The 18987-nt window shown below is 48.6% G+C and overlaps 1 protein-coding gene and 1 long non-coding RNA gene across 4 annotated transcripts; one reads left to right on the plus strand and one right to left on the minus strand.

The window, feature by feature from the left end:
* Positions 1–351: 351 nt before the first annotated feature.
* Pcdh8 (protocadherin 8) lies at positions 352–4892 on the minus strand. 2 transcript variants are annotated; one of them, NM_001042726.3, is made up of 3 exons: positions 2368–4892; positions 1691–1901; positions 352–1327 (listed from the first exon to the last, which is right to left on the minus strand). In NM_001042726.3, the coding sequence occupies exons 1-3, from the start codon at positions 4699–4701 to the stop codon at positions 951–953; spliced, it is 2922 nt and encodes a 973-aa protein (NP_001036191.1). In that variant the 5' UTR covers positions 4702–4892; the 3' UTR covers positions 352–950. The 2 variants fall into 2 exon arrangements, with proteins under 2 accessions (NP_001036191.1, NP_067518.2); NM_021543.4 differs by having other exon boundaries at positions 2077–4892.
* Positions 3488–6322, plus strand: Gm9748 (predicted gene 9748). Of its 2 annotated transcripts, none has more exons than NR_154549.1 (2): positions 3488–3923; positions 5977–6322. It is a non-coding gene; the product is annotated as a predicted gene 9748 (long non-coding RNA). The 2 variants fall into 2 exon arrangements; NR_154550.1 differs by having other exon boundaries at positions 3488–3781.
* The last annotated feature ends 12665 nt before the right edge of the window (positions 6323–18987 follow it).

Below are 18987 nucleotides of genomic sequence, written 5' to 3' on the forward strand. Positions count from 1 at the left end.
GGGCTCTGGTAAAATCTCTACAAATGTTTGCTTAATTCGTGGATGAACGGCTCAAATATAGCCTTCCCCCACTTTTTAGTAAATGCTCAATAGCTGTTTGTGGAAGGGGTAAGAGAGGGCAGGAACTTTGCATAGCAGCAGATGCATACGGAGTCATAAATATTTTTACAAAGTCAACAAATGTTTTTAGTTGTTGGGCAAGATTTTGCAATACCCCAAATCCCACAGGCTTGGTGTCCCCAGAAGCACCAACAATGCCCGAATAATTAGCTCTTGAAAGGAGGTTTAATTCTGGTACTGAAATTATTTGTGAATATCTGACTTCAGGCAACTCTATGAGAAGCAATTAGCAGATTCTTCAAATACATGACGAATCCTTTATTACTGTGCTTATAAGTGACAGAGCTTACAGAGAACCGAATGTAATTAAATAACAGTAACTTGAAATCTACCACAGACTCAAGATCTACAAGTTGTTAGACTTGGCAAGGCAAAAACTTCTCAAACATTAGGTTGTTTCTGGTGAAAGATAAAATCCCAATGAGCAATTCCAACACATTTTGTTTTTTGTCTTACAGACAATTCCTTTGGCAGTAACTTCCACTTAGCTTTTAATATATAAAAATATAACAAAATTTCAGTATATACAAACATTACATTACACAATGTACAGGTTAAAAACACTAAGAAAATTGCAAGCCACAAATGAAATTAAAGCCAATAGCATGATAAGAAAAATTAAATACTGCACACATTTCATAAAAATTACATTAACTACATTTTTTTTGTTTGCAAATACCAAACAGTACCAATGTGATTGGAAATAGCTTCCAACAACTTCATTTTAAGGCACATCTTGCATATTTATATATACAACACTGAAACCGGTCAATAACTTAGGGACGTGTCAGGGTGACCTGTATATGTGTGTGAAGACATGCAGGATAAGATTACACATTTTCATTGATTCCCTTCTTCGGGGACACGTATCTGCTACCAGGAGGGGATTCATAGAGGGGTACTCCAATCTCCTGCAGGTCTGGGAGCCTTCCTGGACGGGGAGGGGAGAGTAAAGTGACTGTCCTGTCATAGTCTCTATGCAGTACTTTCTCATAGACGCTCTGCAACCCTACTGTCTTGGGGAGCTGGGCCTGATAGTAATTGTCCCTGCGCAGAGGATCCCGAGGCAGGGACGTGCTCTTACAGAAGGTTGACATCTGGGCTGGTGGGTGAGGAGGGGGGTGTACGTTGGGTCCGGCACAGGATGGGCTCCAGCAGCGATCAGAATGACCTAGGATCTTGCACTCAGCAGTACACGCCCACAGTCCTGGGGGGGGGGGGAAGAAAAGAAATTCCTGAGGTTAGTATTCTAAGGCTGCACAATGTCAACGGGGTCAGGGCAGCTGGAGAGGATGGCACATGCTTTCCATGAAGATAACTTGACATAATGCAAAGTGTAGCTCCTTTGCTGGGAGAGCAGCAGCAGCAGCAACAACAACAACACAAAACGATGAATAGAATACCCTCCTTCCACGGCTAGCATCGCATTTAAAGGGAATGGGGTCCGGCTGGGACTGGAGTATTGAAGAGAGGGATGAAGGAGAGGGACTGGGAACAGAGGTTTTGAGCAGGCAAGAAGTTGGCAAGGGAGGGTGGACCACCGGACTGGCCTGGGGAGAAGCATCCTTACCACTCTGCATGTGGTTGATGAGGTCTTTTTTCAAAGCGTCCCCGCTGATGTCCGAGTCACTGTCATTGAAATCACTGTCTCCTTTGCCGCTGTCTTTCCCACTGAACTTCTCAGCTTCTCGGCCCGAGATGGTGTTGAATGAATGACCCTTCCAGACTGCAACAGGGGGCGCAGCAGGCTCCTTCCCGAAGCCTGGAGAGGCACCGTAAGGCTGCAGCAGGGAATGGGGGAGGGGGGAAGGTGTGAGGGTTGGACAGGACACAAAAAAGCAAGTGCGACAGGTTAAACATCTCCCTGTGAGAGCCCACCCTTACCCCTCCGGTTTCCCTTCTCCCAGCCTGTCCGCAGAGCACGGAGGGGGGCGCCCAGCCGAAGGAAGGCCTCACCTCGGCGTGCGCGCCTCGGAGCCGCTGCTGCCCCTCGAAGTGACAGGCGCTTTCCCCAGTGGCGCTGCCGCCCTCCGAGCCCGGCACTTCGGCCGCGGCGACCGCGGGCGGGGGCGCGTCGGCCGCGGGGCTGCCAAAGGGCGCTTTGCCGCTGCCAGGGAAGGTGAGCACGTCGAACATGTTGGGCCTGGGCCCAGTTCCCCTGGCGGTTTCATCCGGGGAGCCAGGGGCCGAGGCTCCGCCGCCCGCCGCCCCGGGCCGCTCTTCCCGGAGGGCCCCCCCTTTGCGCACCTCCTTCTTGCGGCGGTTGCAGGTGGTGGCGATGGCGATGATGGCTGCAAGCAGCAGCGTGCAGCTCCCGGCTAACACGATGATGACGATCAGCGGCGTGTCCCACTGCAGCGAAGGCCCCGACGGCGCGAGGCGAGAGCCGGGTGGCCGGGAGTGCTCTGGGCTCCCGGAGCTGGCAGGCACAGCTGACCCGCCCCCGGCTGTTACCACGAAACTGACGGTTGCAGTGGTGGTGAGAGGGGGACGGCCGCCGTCGGATATGACCAGCAGGGCCTTGAACACGCGGCCAGGAGGCTCCTGCGAGAGGTCTCCAGTAAGCATGATCTCCCCCGTGTGGCGGCCTATGGAGAAGGCCTCGCGTGGCTCCTGCTGCAGCAGATCAAAGGCCAGTTCCCCGTTGGCTCCTTCGTCAGCATCCCGGGCCTGGATGCGCGCCACAGCTGTGTCCTTGGTGGAACGTCCAGGGACCGCTACTTCTAGGGAGCCATTAGCCGGCGCCGGATGCACAAGGATCGGAGAATGATCATTCTGGTCCAGCACCCGCACTTGCACCAGAGCATTGCTGGAAAGCTGAGGGGAACCGCCGTCGCTGGCCTGGACACGCACGTCAAGCTGGCGCAGAGTCTCATAGTCAAAACTACGGAGAGCGTAGATGGCTCCGGTAGCCGGGTCTACTGAGACGTAAGTGGACACGGCTTCCCCAGAGCGGCCCACTTCGGCCTCTACCAGGCGGTAGGTGACTTGACCGTTGCGACCCACGTCAGGGTCGCGGGCTGCCACTGTGGCCAGGTAGGCGCCTGGAGGGTTGTTTTCGCGGACCGACACCTCATAGACTGGCTTGGTGAAGATCGGTGCGTTGTCGTTCTCGTCCCCCACTCGCACGGTGTAGGGCCTGACGGTGCGAAGAGGGGGTGTGCCACGGTCTTCGGCCACCAGCGTCAGGTTGTACTCCGCGATGCGCTCCCGGTCCAGAGATGCAGCGGTCACCACCAGGTAGCTGCCAGCATAGGCCGGCTGCAGCCTAAAGTGCTCGTGCCCGTAGAGGGCGCAGCGCACCTGCCCGTTGGCGCCCGAGTCCCTGTCCGAGGTGCTGACCAGCGCCACTAGACTCTCGCGCGCCGCCCCCTCTGGCACCAGCGAGGTGATACCGGCTTCCTGTGTCCCGGACCCAGTCGACGAGGCCGCGTCCGCTCCTCCGAGTGCGGCGGCAGCGGCGGCGGCGGCGAAGGGCGAGGTGGCTGGAGCCCCCGGGGCGGCCAGAGGAGTGATAGAAATTTCAGGAGCGTTGTCGTTGACGTCTCGGATGCGCACGATAACCTTGCAGGTGGCTGTCCGGGGCCCTGGACCTCGGTCTTGAGCCCGCACGTCCAGCTCGTAGGTGTCCTGGCGCTCGTAGTCCACCTGCCCAGCCAAGGTGAGGCGGCCAGAGCGCGGGTCGAGCCGGAAGAGGTGGCGGGCTTCGGGAGGGGTGCGGGCGCCGAAGGTGAACACAACGTCGCCGTTGGGACCTTCGTCGGGATCGGCAGCGTCCAGGTCGAGCAGCAGCGATCCCACAGGTGCGTCCTCGGCCAATTCCACCTCTGCCACGGCACCCTGTGGGAAGGCCGGGCTGTGGTCATTGGCATCTAGCACACGCACGCTGAGGGCTGCTGTGGCGGAACGCGGCGGTCGCCCGCCATCCTGAGCCACCAGCTCCAGGCTGTAGGAGGCCTGGCTCTCGCGGTCCAACTCCTGTAGCAGCACCAGGTCCGCACACTGGGCACCGTCCGCGCGCGTCTGCAGCTCCACGCGGAAGGGGCTGTGAGGCTCGGCTAGGCGTACACTCTGCAGCCCGTTGGCACCCACGTCCTCGTCCACGGGCACCTCCAGGGGGATGCGTGTGCCTACCGGAGCGCTCTCTGAGACCTCCACCGGGATCTGGGCTCGGGGAAAGCGGGGCGCGTGGTCGTTTACATCCCTCACCTCCACCTCCACGTGCACCAGGCGGAACTGTTCCTGCGAGAAGCTGACAACATCGAAGGCCAGCACGCACTGTGGGGACGGGCCACACAGACGCTCACGGTCCAGGCCCGCATCCCCGACGGTCAGCTGCCCGTCGCCCTCGCGTACCCGGAGCAGAGAGCTGTTGAATTGCTTCATCAGGCGGAAGCTTGTGTCTCCAGACACTTTCATGTGCAGGTCTTCTGCAAGGGTTCCGATGACTGTGCCAGGGGCATCCTCTTCGAACGTGCTGTATCGGACTGTCTTGCTCTGGGCCACTGAGAGCACCCAGCAGAGACTAAATAGCTGCAAGGGGAAAAGGCAAGGGCTGCCCCAGCGCTTCGCAGGACTCATATCGCCAATCCCCAACTGCTATTCCGAAAGGCTAACCTAAAGAGTCTTCCCCGGCGTGCAGATCGGAGCGTGAGTCCCAGGCTCTGCGAGCCCCGTGCGGGAAAAGCTGCAGCTCCGGCTCGGGCTGGCTCGGAGGACGCGCAGACCCACCCTCACTCGGCGCCTCCGCCTCCTTTCCCTGGGCTGGAGCTGCGCTGGCGAGCGCCGCCTCCGTCTTTATAGCTGCCGATATGCAAATCACTGGAAGGGGCCAGCCAATGGTCGCTTAGCCACAGCGCCGCTCCTCCGCCAACCACCGACAATCCCTTTAATGTGGAAAGGCTTAGAGGAGAAAACAGGGAAGGAAAATGAGGGAATCTTTCCTTTGTTTTAAAAACTCCTGCTCCCATTTTCTGTTAGCACCTTGCTTGCAATGAGTTAGCACTGGGCTCTGAAGTAAACGAAGCTGATGATTTTTGGAAATTGGGTGCCAGGCACCCGGTCTCTTCTGCCCGCCGCTGCGGGTACTAAGCCCGAACAAGCTGGGTTTCTCTTCAGAAGCTCCGGGTCTCACATCCTACCCCCCATCCGCCCCTTTATTTTGCATTTTAAAGGCTTCAAAACTTGCTCTGGGGAGCGAGGCTCTCTGTTCGCCTCCTCCCTCAGCTTCCCACCGGTGTGGGGAATAACCTGTCGATGAAGAAGAGTGAAGGGTAGAGCAAAACTGATTTTATTCACATTTGTGTACGCAATTGTGTTTTGCTCGTGTGAGCACCGGTGCCACTTGCCTTTCAGAAAAGAGCCCTGCGATACACGTTAGTATGCATGTCACTGTTCAAATGGCTTCCTTAAGCCCTAGGTGCTAGCAGGCAAGGAAAAATAAAGTTCCAAATAGGATTTAGCATAAGCTTGAGGAGATTTGGAAAGGTTTCAAAGATCAGACTGTATCAAAGGCTTATGAAGCCCTCGTTAGTAGTGGAAATAGAATGGCGTGGCAGGCGATCCCATTGGAGGCCCCGATGTCTGTATTATTTCACTATGACAAGCTAGAGGGGGAGAGAAAGTTGAACAGTTTCCACAGTAGAGTTGGGCTAACTTGAATATAATGAGCAAACGCCACATGTCTCCATTATGCCTCTCTATTCACCCTCAATCCGTGCCATAACTCTCAGGCTAAACGGTGATGGGCGCTGAATCCCACACAATACCGGGTTCCTACTAAAGTGCATTTAGAGATCGTTTTCCTCCTGATGCCTTGTTCCGCCTATTTAGAGGATTTGCTTTCTGTTCTAATAGGGCCTCTCTGGAAGCAACACTCGCCCTGTTCCAGAAGAACAAAATCACAGCGTGACGTTGAAACCTGGCAGGAACCTGGGGTAACTTAGCCATCTGCCTATGAAACCGTAGAACTTCAGCATTACCACTTTCCCTGGCTGGGGTCCTCGAGATGCCTCCGTAGGTATCCAGGTATCTCCACTCCCGGAGCTGAAGGACAGGTTGTGCCAACCTGGAACAAGACTGATTCTTATTGATTCTTACCGAAGGACTCTATTGAACAGGCGATGTAAATACACAGGAAGAAGGGAGAGTTACAAACACAAGTCACACACTTGGAGAAATAAAGACAATGAGTTTGCTAAGCATGTTGCATTGGGCCTCTATTCTTCGGAATCTGGACCATGTTCCTTCTGTAAGGGCCTTTTGCAGGTCTCTTCCCTTCAGACTCATTTGGACCGCTTTCAGAAGAGGAGCAGGGGTTTGCCCCGAGTAGGGAGAATACCTGAGAGGTAGGACTGGGTGGACAGTGCACTGGAGGGGATAGGGGATGTTTGGGATTGCAGGAAATGCATTCTGAGCCATTAAATAAAAATCTTTATGGGGTTGAGGAGGGGCAGTGGGTAGTTTGGGGGCTCCCTTCATCTTTTCCACCTTCCAGTGCTGGTATTTGCAGGCAGTGAGGCCAGATGTCTGAAGCCACTGAGACATTAGAAAGGCAACACTCCTACAGAACCTTAATTTCTATTCTCCCTGTCTCTCTGTCTTTCTCTCTCTCCGTCTCTCTCTCTGTCTCTGTCTCTCTCTGTCTCTCTCTCTCTCTCTCTCTCTCTCTGTCTAGTGCCATTTTAGGTTTTGGCTCTCACCCTGGGTGGAGAGATAAATATTGTATGAATGCTCAGTCTTTTTTCGAACCCCAGACCACCCTGACCTGGACCCACACTTGACTCTTGGCTTTTCCAGGCTCACTCCCTCTTCCTTTATGGCCTCTCTCAGACCCACACCCAAACAGGTTCGGAACCTTAGTGATGGACAGCAGCCAACCTGGGAACCTTCGTTGTCTCTGGCACTGTGCTATCAAGGCAGAGAATGTGTTGGCCTGGACCTGGAGGGAACATGAGGTGGGATTTGACCACGGTTCTGTAATACACACTCTCTCACAGCTCAGTGTCTGGGAGCTGAACTCCAACCTGAGATTCCAGGTTTCACCGAGGGAGCTCAGCAGGATGCTAAGTGCACTTCCTGTCACCTTCTCTCTCTTCCCTCCCACACCCCCCAAAGGCAAGTGCTTGGAAAAAGCAAAAGGGCAAGAAAGGGCAAACAAGAAGCCCAGCCGCGGCAGAAACGGTTGGGGAGGTAAGCCCTAGGTTTGAAGACTATTGTCCACCGAGGAGGAGCCTTGGCAGCAAAGAGGGGTGGGGGGTGGGGTGGGGGGAAGTCGGGGGTGGATCGTCAGGCTGGGGAAGGACTGCTAGGAGCACTGTGCAGCCAGTGTTCCCGGGACTGGCAGGGCTGTAGGTCCAGGTGTGAAGGCACGCGAGCAGGGAGCTCCCGCTGGCCGCCCGCATTCGCCAGATAATGGAAAGACGATTTAAAGCAGCGTGTTAGCGGTCACTGCAACTCCCGGAGGAAAAGAAATGTCTAGGGGGGCGAGGTCTGGAGGAAAGTCGGGGAAGGCGACCGCAAAGGGATGGGAGGGGGCAAGTCCACCCCCCACCCCGTGCGGATCCACCCACAAAAGCTGCCCTGATCGCCTGGTTACCATGCCAAAAGGTCTCAAAGGAGCCCCTTTCTCTCGGTTTTAGCAACTTTGCCCGCAACTGTCTCGCGCAATCCTGAGAACAAACACAGCTCCACAATGGCCGCGTTTTCTCGAGATGCAAATGTCGCCGGCTCGGCGGAGCTGGGTTTCTGTCACCGCGTCTAATGCCTGCATTGTGAAGCTCGCGTGCAGACCTCCGGATTGACACAGGCATCACGTGATGGATTAGGGCTCTAGGAAAGTTTTCAAAGCAGCGACAATGGGGGGCTCAGCCTGATCCGCTATCTCCCACAGTTTAGCCGGAAAGAAAAAAAAAATCAGGATATAGTCTCATATGTAATAGGATTATCTTTTCCATTTCAATTTCTGTACCGCATGTAATTTATTTTTAATTAGGATTATATCTGCCAGGAAAGGGAACTAGACTTCGCTGGAAAGTGTAATTCTAAGGATGGATGGAGAAAGGGACTATTTTCTAACATTTTATCTTTAACAACAACAAAACCCAGGACCCATGATTTCTTCTCTCTACAAGCTCACTCCATTGAATAACTCTCCCATGGAATCCTGTAACTGGTGATCTGCCATGCAAAGAACAGACGAAACTGCCTTTTGCAAAAATCTCTTAGAATTCCCAAATCTCTGAATTTTCCTGGGATTGACATGTAGAAATGAATGCAGCAGAGCTCCTTTGTACACTCCAAATGTTTATTCTGATTTTTCTCGTTGTCAATCCTGCCAGAATGAGTTTTAAATGTTACACTAAACCAAAGAACAGCATAATGTAATTACATCTCAGCAGACAAGCAGTGGGACAATTTGGGGTGAAAGTAAGTGCTGTTTAAAGGATGGTTTTGGATTTATCCCAATGCCAGATGTTCTGAAACTCTGGTCCACTGTCTTGGTGACCAAGCCTTCTGCATGCTTTGTGTGGTGGGAAACCCTGGGGATACACTTTACCTGGCAGGAAGTAGCACATGGTCTTTGTCATAGGAAACTGCTATCCTTGGGTTCCAATCTCATCGTTGAGAAACCACTGACATGCGTTATTACCCGATCTGAGCACATTACCTGATCTCTTTGTGTCCTAAGTCACTTCATCTATGAAAAGGGGCAGGATAATGGAACCTGTCAAGACTGTCTGGAGAACTGTGTAAGATGATATACTATCAGTTGGCTATGAACACAGGTTATTTCCCTTCAAGTCACTGGGGAAAAAATATCAGAGACTATGCAATAGTCACTTTTTTAGGTGAGGGGTTTGTTTAGGAAAGAAAAGGAGAAAGGAGATAGAAGGAAGGGAGAAAGAAACACATGTATTTCTGGTCTGCTTCTTTGCTTTCAATTCTATGGAAATAAGTGAGAGCTGTGTGAATAGGTGCCTGGGCTGAGCTCAGAGAGTTTCCGTCTCTGTTCTAACTATCCGTAGGCCGAAGGCTTCTAGCCTCCATACAAGCTAATCATCCAAGATGACTGGTTACATCTGTCTTCTCTTAGCTTCTGACTGAATTGCTCTGCCTGGCTTCATACTAACATTGGCAGTGTGTTCTAGTCTTCTGGCTCCTTCGAATTCTCTGGTTTGCTCTGTCTTCAGCTGTGTCTGGTTTGTTCTCTTTGTTAACCTGTCCCTGTAAAATTTTCCTGGTAAAACCGTCAAATACACACACCACCCATCTCCCATCATCGCTCTCTGCCCCTTCACTGCTCCTAAGTGGCCTCTCTTCCTCTGCTGTTCTCCTGTGAGTCGGGCGTATCTTATCTCTGACTCTGTCAAATCTTTCTCTGATTTGTCACTCTGTCTGCCCCTCAATTAGATGTCACTTTCAAACATAGCTCTTTCCTTTTACAAACCAACCTTATCTTCATTGTTAGGGATGGAAGGTGTGTACTAAGGGTGTGTCTGTATTCTAGCCAGATCTTCCTACTGTAAACCAGCGTGTGTTTGCATTCCAGCCACATCATATCTTTGGATGCAATTTCTTGTCCAAGCAACCATATTGCTGGATTAAAATTCCTCTATAAATTTGAGTAATTTCCATGCTCTCTCGTCATTTGAAGGTCTTCTATAGTTGAAATTAGACCATAACTAAAAATATAAGTCAACCTTTCCCCTACTTAGTTCCACAGAGGTCATCTATCATCATTGAAACCAACTACACATAGTCATTTGACAAGCAGCAACCCCTGATGAATAAGAGACTTTAGTTTTTTAGGATTCTACAGAACAGCAGGTAATCTCCTGGGACTATTCAGAATCAACCTCTGAAAAATGCTTGGTCATGTGTTTCCTCTTGGCCTTTACCTGCTGGAGTTGGCACAATAAAACACTGCCCACCAAGTGGCTAAAATAACAGACAATGTACTTTCTTATACCTTTGGAGGCAATAAGCCCACGACCAAGTCCAAGATCTAAGGTTTCTCTCCTTGGCTTGCAGATGGCTGCCTTTTCACATGATCTTATGTTGTCTTCTCTCTACATGCATGAGCAGTCCCTGATAACTTCTTCTGATTTTAATTTCTTCTTTAGAGGTCCTGTCTCTAAACACAGTCACGTTTTGTGGTATTTCAGTGTTGACCTCTCAGATTGTGAATTTTCAGGTGACAAAGGCAATTATATCCTCATCCTCTATTAAGTCTCAGTTTTGTGACATGTGCTATGAGAACAGAAATTAAAAAAAAAAACTTGTTACAATATAAATAAATGGTTTTGAGAAGAGAGTAGAGAAATTTCTTATCTATAATTTCAAACAGGTAATCAAGATCGACATACTGGCTAGTTTTTATGGCAACTTGACACAAGCTAGAGTCATCTGATAGGAAGAAATGTCAGTTGAGAAATTGAGAAGGCCCATAGATTGAGCTGTAGGCAAGTCTGTAGATCATTTTCTTAATTAGTGAGTGAAATTGGAGGGACCAGCTCATTGTGGGTGGTGCCAACCTCTAAGATGATGGTCTTAGGTTCTATAAGAAAGCAGGCTAAACAAGCCATAAGGAACAAGCCAGTAAACAGAACTCCTCCATAGTCTTTGCATCATCTTCTACCTCTAGGCTCCTGCGCTGAATTTCTTTGATAGTGAGCAGACATGGAAGTATAAGCAAAATAAACAACTTTCTTCTTAAACTGCTTTTGCTCGTGTTTCATTACAGCAATAGAGACCCTAACTAAGACAGTCAACATCAAAAGTCATGTCGATGGTATGCACCTTAGACATGATATGATGAAAATGGCCCTTTATGTCTATGGTCTTCCTTAGAACTATAGAAACCTACTCTAATCATGAGAAACATACCTCACAAATCCCAATAGAAGGATATTCTACAAAAACTGATTAACATTCCTCAAAACTATCAAGGTCATCAAAGAGAAGAAGAATGTGAGAAGCCTTAATAGCCCAAAGGAGGATAAGAAGACAGTCAAATGCAATGTAGCATCCTGGAACAGAGAAGAACATCTGTGGGAGTTGGGGAGATGGCTTAGCTGGTAAAATGCTTGACATGCAAAAGATGAGGCCCCAAGTTCTAGTCATCAACATTGGAGTAAAAGCTGATATGGCTTCGTAATTCCAGGGCTGAGAGGAAGAAATAAGAGTATCGCCAAGACTTTCAGGACAGACATTCTAGCCAAAATAGTGAGCTCTAGATCCAGAGAGAAATCTTGTTTCAAAAAATAAGGTGGAAAGTGACAGAGGAAGACACTTGACATCAACTTCTGTCCCCAACATCCATGTTTACACACATGCATGTGCACTTGCACACATACGAATGTATCCATACACATATACATAAAAACACACATAATTTTAGAAAGGGGGGGGGACATTTAGGGAAAGCCAAGGAAATCTGTCTGAAGTATGCTCTTAGAACAGAATCAGAATACCCATATCAGTCATTAACTGTAACAAAGAGGATGAGACTTTCTGTGATGAAGGTTCACAATACTGATGGTCACAGGTGGCTCCTTACAGAAAGGTAGAATACCTGGAGACATAGTCCAGGGTCCAAGAATGGTGCCACAGGAATGCAGTTGAAGCCCAGACGGAATGAGCAATTGTTGGGGTTTAGAGGGTCCTCGGGGTCGCCTTCCAGGGAGAGGTGACATTTGGAAGATGAATGGAAAAAGATAGAGGTAAAGGGGAGGGAAAAAGGTGGAGGTGTGCAGAGGGCTGAGGCTTGAGTGTGAGACCCACGAGGGGGAACTGACAGGTATAGGAGAAACCAGCTAGGCGCTTTATGTGCCATTCTGGTGCCATTCCAGAATTTGGGTTTTGCACCATAAAGAGTCGTTTCAAGGATGTTGCTCCTGAAATCAATAAATAGGCTCATTGGGTTAAATGGACCTGTAAGAGGAAGTTTAAACTATCACCTGGAAGAAAAGCATATGTAACCCAAACAGTGACTAGTTTTGTTAGAGGTAAGGCTGGGTCCTAGGAGACTCTGGGGGAAGGAAGAACACTGTGGAGTGGCACCTGCTTACCAGTGAGCTGAGGCAGAACCTTGGGTTTCCTAGTATAAAATCTTCCCCACCCCCAACCAGCCAACACAAACAGAGCAGGAGCAGCTGGCTGTGAACTCCATTCACTCCACTTCCTCTGGAGAACGCAGTTGTCTGGGAGCATCACCTTGGATGTTAGTTTCAGGGAGGACACACTAGACAGGACTGGGAGAGAAAGTTGTCATTTGTGCTTCAAGTTAATTCCTTTTTGGGATCAACTAGGGTGAAATCTTCAACAATTTCAGTATGCCTTGTGTTGGTTATCTATCAAGGACAAGAAGAAGGTTGGGGCCAAGTGTTCCATAGCTGTTTGTGGTCTTGTGGTATTCTTAAAAGCCCATGGATTCAGTGTAAGGATGTGGGAAGGAATGGGGGAAATTAAGAATTTCTTTTCTGGATCCTCTTGGCTGGAGATGGTAGAGCCCTGGTTTATGGTTCGTGGACATGTTGAGTTAGAATTAAGACAGATTAGATAGCTTACAGCAGAAAATGAGGCTGTAGGAAATCAAAAGAGCCCTCAGTGAGGAGAGCTCTGCTTAAATCGTGCACTGGAGTTCTAGAGTTCAATAAATTGGATGGATTAACTGCTTTCAGAGACTAAAACGTGTTGCTACAAATTTAGGGTTTCCTTATTAATAAATTTCACAAGACTTAAAAAGACGTAAATCAGAAGGAGAGAACATTTTTAGGACAGAGAATTTTAATTACTGACTAGTTATTTCCCCACCCCTCACATCCCACCCCACCCCCAAACCTTCCCCCCTCCCCCCTCCCACATCTTCTCCTCCCCCCAACTCCCCAGAGTCTTTGTTCTGGGTGAGTGCAGGAGACTTCTGACTGAGACCCTGCTTGCCTGTGTGGTTTGAACTCCCAAGGCTCTAAGTGGATCACAATCCACTTTTGAAATGGAAATGAAGTTCACAAGGCAGTCTCAGCATTACACCCAGAATCAGGTCCAGTCGGGTCTGGGGTAGCCTGGTGTCATAAACTTCATCGTCTATCTGAGAACAGTTTTAGGCCATTGGTCACCCAGAATCGAGATGGGGTGATGGCTGATAAACTGCACAGTGACAGGCTGAAGCCTTGGGGTGGGGGGTGGGGGGAAGGTGTCCCAATCAGGGGGAAAAAAGAGTTGCTGGATTAGTTCCCAGTCTCCCGGCCACCTTAGAAGCAGTTATTTCCAGGTAATTTTCCAGTTGTCTCTTTGTCCTTCAGAGGTGCTTTGGTCTATGAAACCTCCCAGGGAATTTTTAGATGAAATCATTCTTACATGTATTGCTTCACAGCCCCCAGAAGTTCCATAACCCCGCAGCAGGCGGGAAGAGGCTCTTACCTGCTCAGACAGAAATGGTGTCTATAAACAACCATTAGTGTTAATATTAATTGATGGATTTATGGTTTCTTACCAGAATGGCCCAGCCTCCAGGCCTCAATCATTGCTTGTGTTAATAGATGCAAATGTGGAGAAATGCACGGGGTCCCCCAAAGGCTAGAGTAGGAGATGGGATCCCTCCTGGATGATATTTAAATGAATGCCCCACTTCCACCGGACCCCCACCACATTTTTTGTCCTTGTTTGAGTCTAATTCCTCTTTGACAAATTATTTGTTGGTCCAAGAAAGGCTGGGGCACTTTCAGAAAAATTTTGAGTAGGCGAGGTGAGAAGGCTGGCCTCAGGAGATTAGGGGATATGGCACATCATTTGTGTTAGGGGGTGGACAGAGGCTAAATTCTTCTTGCTCTGGCCCTGGCTCCCTTTTGGTGTCCAGTGTGGGAACCAGAGATAGGGAGGAATGACCGCCTCCCCTCACTGAACCTCCAGCCTTCCCAGGCACAGCTGTCCACAGGGTATCAATCTTGCTTTACTTTAGGAACTTTGTATTGTAGCCTTTGACCTCAGGCGGCTGAGAAGAGGGTGAGCTGGAGGGATCAGTGCCCCCGTAGGGAAGAAGAAAATGACAAACTGTCAGAACATGGCAACTGGGTGACTTCTGTTCCCTCAGTGGTCAGGGGGCCCTGCCGAGCCCTGAATCCTTAATGGCCGGGAGCTGGAAAGAGGGAACAATATCGAATGTGTGACAGATTACACACCTTTCCATCAAACCTAGTGGAGGAGTTTGGATTTTTGTAAAAAGAGGGGTGGAGTGGCTTTGCCCAGGAGTGGAATGATGTGAACAGAAGATTTTGGAAGGAGAACTCTATGGGTAAGAAGTTATGAGTCTGGAGGGATCGATTGAGAAAGCCTGTTCATAGAGGTCAACTGTGGAGACAGACCTTCAGGAGGAAACTGAGGAGGCCATAGCAAAATAGAACTTGCCATTAAAAAAAAAAAAAAGATTAGGCACACCTTCTACTGAGGCTAGATAAGGCAGCCCCATTAAGGGAAAGGGATCCAAAGGCAGGCAGTGTAGTGAGAGACAGATCCTGCTCCTGACTTAGGATTCCCACATGAGGACCCAGCTGCACAGCTGTCACATATGTGCAGAGGGCCTAGTCTGTTCATGCACGCTCCCTGGATGGCAGTTCACTCTCTGTGAGCCTCTGTGGATCCAGGTTTGTTGATTCTGTAGGTTTTTTCTTACTGCCCTTGACCCTGTCTTCTTCAATCCTCCCCCACCCTTTCCACAGGATTCCCCAAGCTCCACTTAATGTTTGGCTGTAGATCAGTTTCCATCGGTTGCCGGGTGAAGCCTCTCTGATGCTAAGTATGCTAGGCTCCTGTCTGCAAGTGTAGCAGAATGCCATTAATAGTGTCAGGGGTGGGCTCCCTCTCATGACATGTGTCTCAGGCTAGGCCAGTCATTGGTTGGCCCCATCCTTCAAATTTGCTCCACCTTTTACCCCTGCACCTCTTTTATGCAGGACAAATTGTGGGTCTAATGTTTTGTGGCTTTGTTGATGTCCCAATTGCTCCATTAGAAGTCTTGCCTGGCTACAAGGCTTGCAAGCTCAGGATCCATATCCTCCATTGTAAGGAGTCTTAGGGTTATCCTCATAGATTTCTGGGATTTCCCTTGTCCTAGGTTTCTAGCTCATCCCAGAGAGGCTCCTCTTCCAGTCCAGTTGTGTCTCCCAGTACTTTCTCCCTCCCTCCCCACTTCATCTCTCCTGTTCCCATCTCTACCCTCCCCACCCAGTCCCCTCCTTCCATCCACCCCCAGGTCTAATCTATTTCCCTTTCTCAGTGAGATTCACATTCCCACCTTGGACCCTCCCTGTTACTTAGCCTCTTTGGGTCTGTGGTTTGTAGCATGGTTATCCTGTACTTTATGACTAATATCCACTTCTAAGTGAGTATATACCATGTGCATCTTTCTAGGTCTGGGTTACCTCACTCAGGATGATCTTTTCTGGTTCCATCTATTTACCTGCAAATTTCATAGTCATTGGCTGAGTAATGCCAATGTGTCCATGGTGTCAATGTACCATATTTTCTTTATCCATTCTTTGGTTGAGAGACATCTAGGTTGTTTCCAGTTTCTGGCTATTATTAATAAATCTGCTTTGAACGTAGTGAGTAAATGTCCTCCTGCATAGTCTTTCTGCAACTTGATACTCCAAGACTGCTTGATATCCATGGGAGGCCCCCTTTTTTCTGAGGAGAAGGGTAGGAGGGGCAGTTGGGTTGGGGAGGGGAGAGAGAGGGACTGGGAGGAGAGGAAGCAGGGAAGCTTTGATAAGAAAGTAAATAAATAATAATAAAATTTAAAGAGTGCTTTGCCCAGGATAGTTGCATAAGCCAGGATGGATCAAGCTATGCTTTAGGACCAACCAGACCTCCCAAGCTTTAGTAACTTCAATCAACGGAACTTTCATTCTTACTCCGCTGCATTGTGGTCGGTGTGTGTGTGTGTGTGTGTGTGTGTGTGTGTGTGTGCGCTAGGCTTCCTTAGCTGGAAACCTGGGCTGATGAAGAGGCACCACTTAGAACTTGGTCTTTGTTGGTGCAGTGTTCACGGTGGAGATATGGCCAGTTGTACATTGGCTTTTACATTTCATGCTCAGCTACAACAGAGAAAGTCTGTTTCTATTTCTTTGTCCATTTAAAAATCTCGGCAATGCAGTGCAAAGCTCATTGGCCTTTAAAGGGAGCTCGAAGGAACAGATCAGCATCATCGTACAAAAACTCAATGAAGCTGAAGTCTGGGACAAGTGCTCCTAGCTTCCCCCCCCACCTCAGGTCTTAGATATGTCTTTTCCTTCCCTCCCCCCCCTTTTTTTTAAAGTGGCAGAAAAATAGCAGTTGTGAGAAATGCAACTCAAAGGCATATGTGCCTTGAAATTCAAGGAAGGTCAGAAATAAATTAGAAGTGTCCTCATGTGACACATTCTTTAAAGTAGAGGCTAAATTACAGCTTCAGACTAATTAGTGTGAGGAAATCTCCGGAGAGTGAAAGATTGAGTATTGGTAATGGGATTACATGTCCTCTTGCTTGTGCTTGGGGAAAACTTGCATAAAGCATCTTCATTAATCACAGTCCTAATGGCTTTTACTTTTAGCACCATCAACCGACCACCAGGATCAAAAACATTTTACTAAGCAACTTTCAAAGTGTTCAAGGAGGTGGTGCAGAGTGCTTTGTAGTTGGGTTAAACCATCTGCCTTTTAAGAGTCTAGAATCACATGGATGGAACAATTCAAGGTAGCTAAACAAATAGCAAGAGGGTCATGAATATAGTGAATGATTCGTTGCAAAGGTTGAGGAATAAATGTAGGTTTTTTTTTTTTTTTTTTTTTTTACTTTGTTTTTACAGGGTAATCAGTAGAGAAAGGGGCCATGAGCCTTATTTTGGAAAAATTGACCCTACAATATTATTCACATGGGTAAGCATCAGGGCATAAATACTTGTCTTATTTTTCAGAGTAAAAGGCAGACACACTCTTGAACAACTTCAGTGGAATATGTTTACTTATGGAGTATTTGCTCCGCAGGCCCGACAACCTGGGTTTGGACATCCCGGAACCCATATGTAAGCTACAGACTGTAGTAGATGTCTATAACCCCAGCATTTCTCTGGTAAGATGGGAAGCAGAGACAGGAGAAGCCCCCAGAAGCTTGTGAGCCAACTAGTCTTGAGAACAGCACAGTAGCAAACAACAAGGGAGAACTTGTCTCAAGAGAAATGTGGAGGAGTGACACCTGAGGTGGTCCTCTGACCTTCACATGAGTTTCATGGCATGCATAAGCCCTCATGCAAAAACATGGACATACACTTATCAACAAAGCATTAACAAAATAGAGGCTTGCCTAAGAAAGAAGATCAGATTTAGGAGTTCATTGAAGAAGGGGAGAAAACATCTCTGTGACTTTCTTGAGTGAATGAAAGGACTGTATTGGACTAAGCATTGGAGGTAAGGCTAGGACAGGAAAAACTGTTATTCTATATACCCCAAGTTCTACTGTAGCTGCCATTTTCCAGAAGACTTGTGCATGGAAGACCTCTGGTCACAGATAAGTATTATTTCCCATCTTTTTCTGGAAGTAGGCAAGGCACATGGGAAATATGAGACACTACTTAATTATAGACTTTAGCGAGCTGAAGGAAGCATGGGGCGCCATGCAGGTGTCCTGGTCTAAACACATTATTCTGAGTTGGTTAAATGAGGTGGATAATTCTTACTTTAACTCACTCAGAGTTGAAATGAGGGGCCCATGTCTTTTATGAACTCTAAAGCATTGAAGGCATTAAGCTAGAGTGCTAGTGGAGATGCTGAAAGTACAGGGACACTGAGCCAGTGTTACAGAGGCAAAACTATGGGCAGCGAATAGTGAGCTGATGGATGGAAGGGAAGTAGAAAGGCTAGATGGATGCTAGGTGTGACATCCTTGGGAAAGTTTCTGAGGCCTTTAAACCATGGTGTAGTGGGAGGGTTTTTTGGCTGCACCAGTTTGAGCTCCCAACAAGTCAAAGGCATGCTCCTGCCCAGGAGCTATCTTGGATCTGTGAATGGAAAATACACACACACACACACACACACACACACACACACACACACGCACACACACACACTAGTTAATCTTAAAATGCCCTGGATAACTCAATGACTGGCACTCCTAAACCTTACCCTGCTATCCTAGGCCCAATTGGCCACTTCCTTGAAAACGCAAATGGCCGGTTGGCTTTCTCTCCTGCTGCTACCACATATCCTTCTTCCTAAGACCTCCTGATTCTCCCTGCATCCCATCCACGAAACTCTCAGTGTCCTGCCCCATGCTCAGCCATTGTAAACTAGCATCTTTATTGATAGCTCAAGAACCAATTGGGGACAAGGACCTTTGGTGTCTGGAAACGTAGATTCAAAGCATTAGCACCAATCTCCAATACTGTGGAGTAGGAAGTAGTGATAGAAGGAAAAAAAAGTAATGCTGAGTCTCCTGAGGATGGAAGAGGGTGGATATGGAGTAGATAGCATATCATCCACTGCTTTATAGTAACTTCCTGGCCCCAAGAAGCCAAAAATAGATAAATAAACAATAGATGTAATGAATGAATGGACAATTAGCAGTAAGACTCATGAAAAGTCAGGCATGGTGGTACATACCTCTAATCCCAACTATTTGGGAGACTGAGGAGGCAGAGTTCAAGGTGAGCCCGGGCTATTTAGTGAGTTGCAGACCATCTCTACTAGCAAAACCACAACAACAACCAAAAAGAAACAAACCCCCTAACAAAACCCAAAGCACCCGAATTCCCTCCCTGAACAAAGGGGATCTTTGCTTGTGTCAAGATTGGAGATCTTCTGAAGTAACAGCTCCTAGCTCCCTCATCTGCTTGT

The sequence above is a fragment of the Mus musculus genome, chromosome 14 (genome assembly GCF_000001635.26).
Source record: "Mus musculus strain C57BL/6J chromosome 14, GRCm38.p6 C57BL/6J".
Lineage (NCBI taxonomy): Eukaryota > Metazoa > Chordata > Mammalia > Rodentia > Muridae > Mus > Mus musculus.